This window comes from Salvia splendens, chromosome 13, assembly GCF_004379255.2.
Source record: "Salvia splendens isolate huo1 chromosome 13, SspV2, whole genome shotgun sequence".
NCBI lineage: Eukaryota > Viridiplantae > Streptophyta > Magnoliopsida > Lamiales > Lamiaceae > Salvia > Salvia splendens.
In genome coordinates, this window is record NC_056044.1 from 27,964,499 (window position 1) to 27,974,133 (window position 9,635).

A 9,635-nucleotide genomic window follows, 5' to 3' on the forward strand; every position below is an offset into this window, starting at 1 on the left:
ATTTAAGTTTTTTTGTGTATTTATTAATAATCTAAAAGTTGACCGCCTATACTTAAATAATACGTTAAAATGTACTCTTACAAATAGTTACAAACTCACAATATTACTACTACTGATACTCAAACACGATGAAATTTCTTAAACAACATTTTCTAGGTGGTAATATAATTGAGGATTCAGCCACTTGCACTTGATCAATTAGACAATTAGGTGAGGTTATCTAACCTCTTATAATTGAATAAAAGGATTTTCTTAAAAGTGAGACAAGTAGGCACCATTTGAATCTGCACCAGCTCGATGCCAATTCAATGATTTATGCAATTTGTCAATGAATATTTATTCGACGTTAAAATCACGACTTATTTTTATATAAGTATATTCAATTCTTTATCATCATTCTCATTCATACTCTTCAAAATCGGATTAGCTTGTATGAGTAAATGATAGTATTTCACATAATTAAATAAACTGACCATCTTTAAAATCTACAAAGATCTCATGAATACGTATTGGATGATTGAATCTCATAATTATTTATTAGTATTAGAATTCTGTGTATGTCTTTATTTATTCTTTAAGACACGCTAAATGCAACATAATTATCAACTGACTAGGTTGTTTATTATTTTAATCTATATATAACCAACATGTAACAACTTATGTATAGGCCGTACTATCACATCATTTGTGTGCATAGCAATATTAATTAGTCATGACCATTAATTTCACTATATAAAATATGATTTCCAGTAAGAGGCAAACATTTAAAGATCCACCATTTCCTAATTTTGATTTTGAGATTATTTATAAAAAAAGCTATGTACCTATAATAAACAGTATACTAATTACATAATGAAGAAAATACTCAACAGCATTAATTAGTAATTACCAAACAAAAATAGAAAATTTGACCTAAGTGAGGTAGAGCCCCACACAGGGTTTAAGAAACTGACTTTAGCCCCCACACTAAATATTTTTTTAATACATCAATCAAGATTCAATAAAAACAAGAGCAATTAGCTAATTCACCACAAAATCAAGATTATAGTAAACTACAACATAAATAATTATAATTAATAATAATAATAATAAGGTTCAAGTTTTACATTAAAAGTGCATACAACAAAAGGCAGATCACAAAATAAATAGAAGAGAAAATTACCAATCTTCAAATGATGATGAACTCATTGATTACACTTACTGTAATAATCTAATCCAATTCCCATGTAAAATCAGTAGCTCCAAATGCAGTCCAAATCCTGTGGCTCAACTGCATTATCCTGCTCCTGAAAAGGCCTCTTTCCGGTGTCGAGATTCGAGACACCGGAGGAGTTCTCAGTGCTCAAAACAGTCTCCTGTGACATGCTAACAATCTCCTCCTTGCTTTTAAATCCGTATCCCATCATGTTGTTGCCGTAGTCGGCCAGAAACTGCCGGAGAATTGCCGGATCCTGCACCGGAAACTGGACCGGAGCCAGGAACGAATCCATCGGAATCGGCGGGACTGGGAAATTGGCGTTGATCATCGGAGCATGAGCGATATCGGTGTTGGAGAAGCAGTGCACGTGGCCAGATTCCGGCTCCTCGCCGCCGCCGCCGCCGTTGTTGTTGAACAGAGAGGGATCCATCAGCGGCGGAAGCGCGGCGGCGGAGCCCATCCTCATCAGACCGGAGATATGGACCTTTTTCCCTCCAGAGGTCTTTTGAAACACCCTGCTGATCACCCAATCGTTCTGCACACAAATCGAGATAACTGTTGTTTTCAAATTTTCTGTTCAATTTCGAAAATCGATGCGAATTCGCGATGAAATTGAAATTGAACTCACCCTAGCTGCTTTATCCTGAGAGAATTTTCCTTCCAATCTGTATTCATGGCAAACCCAATTCGACTTCTCCCCCTTGGGAGCTCTCCCCCGGTAGAAGACAAGGGTTTTCTTCATACCGACGAGGATTTTCCCGCGGGAAATCTCCTTATCTTTTCCGGTGGCTTTCCAGTAGCCGGCGGCCGTGGCTCTGTTCGTCCTCAGCCCCGTCGGGTATTTCTTATCCCTAACACAGAAAAAGTACCACTCCTTTTCCCCCAATTTCGCTCTCCCTAATTTTCAATCCAAAACGAAATTCAGCACAAAAATTCAACAAGAAGCAACAAAATCAATCCAAAAAAACCGAGAAAGCAAAACTCACATGGCAATTCCCACGGCTCCACCTTGTTCATATCAACCTCGCCAATAGCTATGGCGGAGAAGCTTCCGTCAATAACCTTTCTGCATAAATAATGAGTGATCAGCTCTTCATCAGTAGGATGAAATCGGAATCCCGGAGGTAGCTCCATCAATTCATCCCTCTTCACAATTCCACAATCGTTTTCCATAAAAAAACAGGGGATTCGTTGAGCTGAGCAGAATCAAAGCCTCTGTGATGAAGAAAAAAGGGAGAGGGATGTAACGAAAACAGTTAATGAGTTCTACTTTTGAGAATCAGAGAATCTATTTAAAACAAAACGAAGAAAGCAAAGAGACAAATCGAACCAAAAGGAGAAAAAGAGAGAAACAGAATTCGGGTAGAAAAAGGCTAAGGGGAAGTGAGAGAAGCAGGTGCCATGGAAGGTGAAGTCAGAGAAGTAAGGAAACAGCATGAGGAGCATAAGGCCAATAAATAGGAATGAAAGAAACGTGATTTCTAAGCAACTGCATTTTCACCCTTCTTCTTTTCTCCAAATACACCTATTTTAAAATTTAACCAACCTAAATAACTACATAATTACAATAAATTAATAGGGTCTTATTTTTTATTGTCTCATTAACATATACTCTTACATAGAAGTTGAGATTATGGTCCTATCCCAAAGTAATAATAGATGATAGAAAGAGCTACTACTAGATATTTAAGCTTATTTGTTTTTGCTACAACTTATATGTGTATATCTTAACACGTCTCTTACATGTGAGTCATTTATATTTATTAATATTATCACTCATGTCGTGTTATCTTTGGTGGCACATTTGGCTCGAGCATAGATCTAATCTAGTGATTCCATTTGGGATGAAATACCCCTCACGTATCATAAAGGACCTTCCGGACTAATCCTATAGTGCTACAACAACAAAATTAGCAATGGAAAATTGGATCTTTGTCATGGAGGTAGAGTTAGGATAGATTTGAGGGGGATACTAATAGTATAGATACTATAATTTAATTATTCTAACATTAGACTATACTAACAAAGTCAAATGATGGGGTAAAATGATACACATTCAACTTTCTATCATGGTTAGGGGATTATTTTTATTTTAAGTTTTGATATCACTTCAACCTTTTCTTTAAAAGGAGAGCTTTAGATCTTGTCAATATTTTGATATGGAGCTTTTGTGAAATAATGAGCACATTATATTTATTGGGGTTGAGATTTTCGACAATGATAAAACGTATCAAAAATTCGAAAATTTCACAACTTGATAAAGTCGACTCTAAAAATCATAATTATACAACTTGAATTTGCCAGAATTAGTAATAATTCAAAACTAATGCACGTCTAGCAAAAATATATATTTAACTATAGGAGATTATTTTAGTTGGAAAGGAAGGACTATGATTAATTATCATAAGACTATGCATCTAGAATTAAGTTGTTGGATTCAATCTTATGAACCAAACAAATATATATTCAACTATAGGATATAATCTTACAAACTAAACAACGCCTAATTATATATTTTTATCTCCTTATTGCAATAAATATATTAATCTATTTATTTTAATTTTGAACCATTAACAATGAAAACCAGTTAGCCCTCTGTTCCATAAAATCGTGCGTAATGCATGCCAATGTCCCTCAAATTATACACTACTACAATTCTCAACTTTTGATTTTTGGACACAATTCCTTCACTCTTTATTCTCATTTTGCACTAATGTCACGACCTTTCAAATTGTTGCAAAATTGTCCCTCCAATTTTCTTCAATGAATTTTGCCCTGAGACTTTTGACATTTGAGAATTTTTAAACCTCAGTAGTTTGGGACTTGGGTGATGCTCACGAGCTATCAAGTCTAGTATACTAGATATTTGGAATTGCTACTCTAACCATCGAAAAATCTAGATATTTGGAATTGTTACTCTAACCATCGAAAAAATCTTACTTTTTACGGCAAATACCAGCTCAATTACTCAAATATATTAGACGTTCAATGATAAAATTAATAACAATACAAAAGGACAATTCAAATAATGAAACTTGGTCTTAAATCAATTTAGAGCTTTAGTCTTGCAACAAATTGAAAAACGATAAATTTGCCCCAAAATAATAGCTATTTTTATTTCAAAATAAAATTTTATAGCTATCCAATCATACATGTATGATGTATATATGTATAATTTGAATTAAATTATCAGATTAACTTGAGCTTTAAAATCGGGTTGATTAGACCCATAACCACTCTAGTCAAATTCTAGTAATCTTTAATCTATTTAATCTCTTTTGACTTTTCTTACTCAAACATTACTACTCCCAAAACTTGTAAGATTTTTTGAATAATAAATATTTCTCCCAAAAGCTTATTTAAATAAACATTAATCTCGTTTTTATTTGAACACAGCTGTCTGCATGAAAGCTAAAGTAGATCCAAAGAGAAATGTATTCACATCAATTACCTGAAATTAGATTGCATCCCATTAATTTTGTTTTTCCCAAAAGTCAAAAAGACTAAATTAACCTTTTTCATGGCTTGTGGAAGTGAAGTGGTGTTGAGTTTAAATTCTTACACGTGGATGTCACACACGCTTGATTTGGACCTTAAATATGTCCTTTAGCATCATTTCTCAAGTTCATTTAGGCGACATTTAAGATTTGGGATCCACAATAAGTTAATCCCTATGATAAGTCACACTCATCATGTATAAATTGTTTAATACATTGAACTTAAATAAGTCTACAATGTGTGACTTGATGATATGCCAACTTTTAGAGAATGTTTTATTTCATTTTGAGAACCTCGGTTTGATTAGATTTGATTTCTAATTAGGCGTAATGTTTGAGAAAACACACGTTTCAGCCTTTAAGGCATGTTAACTATCATTAAATGATAACCTTTGTATTATTTCATTATTTGCATTAGTTTGGACGAAACATATATATCAAGAATTAGAGTTTCGATTTGTTTGCATTGAGTACAATTATTAATATTTTAAGGTCTTATCAAAATACAATCACTGTCACAACGATTTGATTCTTTTACATGTATTCGTGTAAGATTATACTTATATATGAAAATTTTTATGTTGCATAACTACTACTAATATTTTGGTGCCAAATTAAAATTTATTGAAGTGAAAGTCGATCCAAGGAGGAAAATTTATTAATGAGATAGAAAGCTCTGAATCTTGCGGAACTTTTGCAAACCCTAGCATGGCCATTGACAGGCCGCCGCCGTTGCCTAAGCCGGGGGAATTTCGAGCGACAAAAAGGTGAGACATAGAGAGGAAGAAGCCAGCCCGCCGTCTGACTATCGGGATCGTTTGCTTGCCAGTTCGGAGAGACCAGTTACCATGGATGATCTGGGTCAAAGCAAAGGAGTTCAAGTTGATGTGGGTGATATACAGGTTGATAAATCATCGCCGATTCCGGCGGTTACTCTTTCGCCGGGGTTGAAGGAACGCTTAGCCTCCAATATGCGACAATCCATAGTGGTGAACTTGCTAGGAAGATCTATTAGATACACGATTCTTTGTGCAAAACTACGTCAGTTATGGGATATGCGTGGGGCTAAGGTTGTGGACATGGGAGAGGGATTCTTCCTAGTTCAGTTTGCATCCTCCGAGGCATATAATGAGGCAATGCTTGAAGGGCCATGGACGGTTTTAGGAAGCTATCTCCAGGTGCAGTCATGGTCGACAGCCTTCCGTGTCCAGAAGGCATCGCCTCTATCCACGGCGGTGGTCTGGATACGGATTTCAGATTTGCCCCTCCACTTGTACCCTTCCAATGTCATTAGCGCGATTGGCGGAGCAGTGGGAAAGGTGATGAAAGTTGATTACAACACGAGTGGTATGCAACGTGGTAAGTTTGCGAGACTTGCAGTGAACATTGATCTCTCCACACCTTTAGTCTCGAAGCTCACTATTGATGGAGAGGAGTTTAAAGTTGAATATGAGAATCTGTAAGAGCTTTGTTTTTATTGTGGAATGTATGGTCATATTCGAGAGGCTTGCATCCATCGGCCAAAGGTGAATGAGGGAGATGGAAGTACTGGGGATGTAACGGGCGAATGATCATCTAGGAAGGTGAATGCTATAGCAGAAACTTATGGCTCGTGGATGGTGGTGGAGAAAAAGAGGAAGTCGTCAGGAGACGGAGGGATGAGAATGAGCGAAATGAGGCAGCTCAAGGGGGGTCGAGTTTTCACATTCTTAGAGAAGATGATGAGGTGGGTAGAGACAATGGGGTGCATGCGACTACAGTGGATTTCGATACATGGTTTTCTAGAGTGGAAAGAGCTGATGAGACTATACATAAGAGCAAAAATGGTACCCCAGCTGCTGGAAGCACATCCTATGATAGCCTTTTGAATAGTGAGGGTTTTAGGAGTTTTAAATTGGGCAAGAACAAGTCAGTCAGTGGGAGCTCAAGGAACACAAGATCAACTAAGACTACTTTTGGAGATTTCTTTGACTACACAAGAAAGACACAATTAGAGAAGGTGGTAGTGCCAAAGGACTCTACTCTTGATTCGAGTAAGCATTTAGTGGTTCGCGTGGAAAGAATACAACAAATGGGAGAAGAAAGTGCATTTTTAATTTCGAAGCCGACAATGAATATGGTAGAAGCATGATCAGGGGTGAAATGGATTTGGAGCGCTAGATGCCACAATGATGGAGCCGGTGGTTGTGAGCCGGGAAACGACGACCCTAGGAAGACCACCTGATGAGAAAGTTGATGCTGCGATGAGCACTGCAGCTTTTGGGGGAAATGAAAGCATGAATTTGGATGCAACGGATAATCGCAGTCTGTGCGAAAGTCAGAGATGTTGAGGGGGTTGTCTGTATTTGTCTTTTTAATGATTTTAAGCTGGAATTGCCAAGGGGCGAAAAGCGTCCTGTTCATAGGAGCTTTGAAAACGTTGATTGGAATGTATAATGTGCATGCTGTTGCTTTGCTTGAACCACACATCAGTGGAGAACAAGCAGATAGGACGATTAGGAGGATTGGATTTCCTAACTCTCACAGGGTAGAAGCGCATGGGTTTTCTGGGGGTATCTAGCTCTTATGGGATGATTTTTGGCATGTGGAGATTCTTGCTACGGCTTCTCAATACATCCACTGTCGTATTTGGGATGATTTGGATATGAATTTTTTGTTTTCTGTTGTTTATGGGCATCCTGCACCCAATCTGCGTGATATGCTTTGGCGATAATTGCTAGAAATTCAAACGTCAAACTTGTTCTTGTTGGGAGATTTCAATGCTATTTCTCAGACTTCGAAGCGGATGGGCGGATCTGTGAGGAGGAATGAAATTAATCATGCATTTATCAACTTTCTTAACACATCGAGGTTACTTGACCTTGGATTTCTAGGCCCGCAATTTACTTGGAAACGTGGTAATCTCTTTGAAAGGCTAGACAGGGGACTCTGTAGCTCAGACTGGAGAATGGACTTCCCGAAAGCTTCTGTGACTCATCTTGCTCGTTACCAATCAGATCACCGGCCTCTTTTATTGAATCTTTGCAGTTTTAACTCAACAAATCATTCAAGACCTTTTCAATTCATTAGAGCATGGATGTCTCATGCTCAATATAATGAGTTTGTAGGTGTCTCTTAGATTCGCAATCAGGGTTTTATGGACTCCATTCAAGCTTTCACGGAAAAAATCCAAGTATGGAATAGAGAGTTTTTGGCAACATATTCCGTCAGAAAAAGAGACTTCTCTCTAGACTTGCTGGGGTGCAGAAGATCTTGGAGTTTCGTGGATCACATAGACTTTTGGCTCTAGAGGCAGAGTTGGAACGAGATTTGGACTTGGTGCTACAACAAGAGGAGTCCTTATGGCACCAGAAATCCTGGAGTGATTGGATCCAGTTAGGAGATCGCAATACGTCATTCTTTCATATGCGAACAATCCGACGGCGTAAGAAAAATAGAATTGAAATGTTACAGAATGGTTCTGGTAAGTGGGTGAGTGAGTCGAGCTTGCTTCAGAGGATATCTATTTCCTTTTATGAAGGTCTTTTATCGAGAAGATGAGCTGCATAGACTTCTTTATTCTCACAAAGACTGATTTCCAGTGGTTGATTCTAGAATTGTTGAAGTGATTGGTCAACTATTTAATCATGCTGAGATCAAGAAAGCTTTATTTGCTATGAAACCTTGGAAAGCGCCAGGAGTGGATGGGATTCAAGCAGGTTTCTATCAACAACATTGGGATGTGGTGGGAGAAGATATATGTGTTGAGGTCCTTGGCATTCTGACGGGTGGTGTGCTGGATAGAAGAATGAATAGGACCATGCTTTGCTTAATTCCTAAGGTAGATGCGCCTAAGAACATGGCCCAATTTCATCCTATAGCTTTGTGCAGCGTGATCTATAAGCTAGTTACAAAAGCTATTGCAAACAGATTAAAGCAGTTGATGCCTCTTATTATTGGACCCACCCAATTCATTCTATGCAGAGGAAGACCGGTAAAAAAAGTGTTATGGATTTGAAAGTGGATTTAGAGAAGGCGTATGACCGGGTTAGTTGGGCTTTTTTTATTTGATACTCTAAACGAAGCAAAGTTACCGGCTGCACTTGTGGACGTGATTATGACGTGTGTTTCGACAAGTTCAATGCAAATTCTTTGGAATGGGAGTTTAACTGGTGAATTTACACCATCTAGAGGATTACGCCAAAGATGCCCGCTTTCTCCATATTTGTTTGTTTTATGCATGGAAAGGTTAGGCCATGGTATCGAGTATGCAGTTCGGGAGGGAGAATGGAAACCGTTTCGTTTGTGCAAGAATGGCCCTCCTTTGACTCATCTCTTCTTTGCAGATGATCTTTTACTTTTTGGGCAAACGGGTCTTCAGACTGCTGAAGCTTTTTCGAATATCTTGGAAGAGTTTTGTGCTAGCTCGGGCATGAAAGTTAGCATTATGAAGACCTCACTGTTCTTGTCTAAAAATGTTTGCACGGAGGAGCGTCGACAAATTAAAGAGCGTTAAGTGTGTGTGTGGTGGACAACTTAGGCCGGTATTTGGGTGTGCCACTTCTGCATCAGATGATAGGCAAAGGTACTTATACCTATATCTTGGATAGGATGAAGGAAAAGATAGCAAGCTGGAGCTCGAATCAGATATCTTTCGCAGGAAGAATTACTTTGGCTCAAGCTGTGCTAAACTCTATGCCACTATACGCGATGCATACATCTAGTATCCCTTTGAGCACATGTGAAGAGATAGAAAAGGCTATTAGAGGATTTGTGTGGGGGAGCAATCAAGCAACCAAATGTTTGAGTAAAGTAGCATGGAGTAAGATTAAACAACGAAAAGAGAAAGACGGCCTGGGGTTCCGAGACTTACACTTACTCAATGTTGCTTTTGGCATGAAGGCTTGTTGGGAAATACTTAAAAAACCAGAGTCATTTTGGGATAGATTGTTATGTGCAAA

General features: G+C 38.0%; 1 protein-coding gene across 2 annotated transcripts; it reads right to left on the reverse strand.

Annotated features, from left to right (window-relative positions):
* Positions 1 to 1,048: 1,048 nt before the first annotated feature.
* On the reverse strand, positions 1,049 to 2,625 carry LOC121762946 (NAC domain-containing protein 100-like). 2 transcript variants are annotated; one of them, XM_042158975.1, is made up of 4 exons: positions 2,529 to 2,612; positions 2,185 to 2,413; positions 1,827 to 2,095; positions 1,049 to 1,733 (listed from the first exon to the last, which is right to left on the reverse strand). In XM_042158975.1, the coding sequence occupies exons 2-4, from the start codon at positions 2,369 to 2,371 to the stop codon at positions 1,233 to 1,235; spliced, it is 957 nt and encodes a 318-aa protein (XP_042014909.1). In that variant the 5' UTR covers positions 2,372 to 2,413; positions 2,529 to 2,612; the 3' UTR covers positions 1,049 to 1,232. The 2 variants fall into 2 exon arrangements, with proteins under 2 accessions (XP_042014909.1, XP_042014908.1); XM_042158974.1 differs by having other exon boundaries at positions 2,185 to 2,625.
* Between the last annotated feature and the right edge of the window lie 7,010 nt (positions 2,626 to 9,635).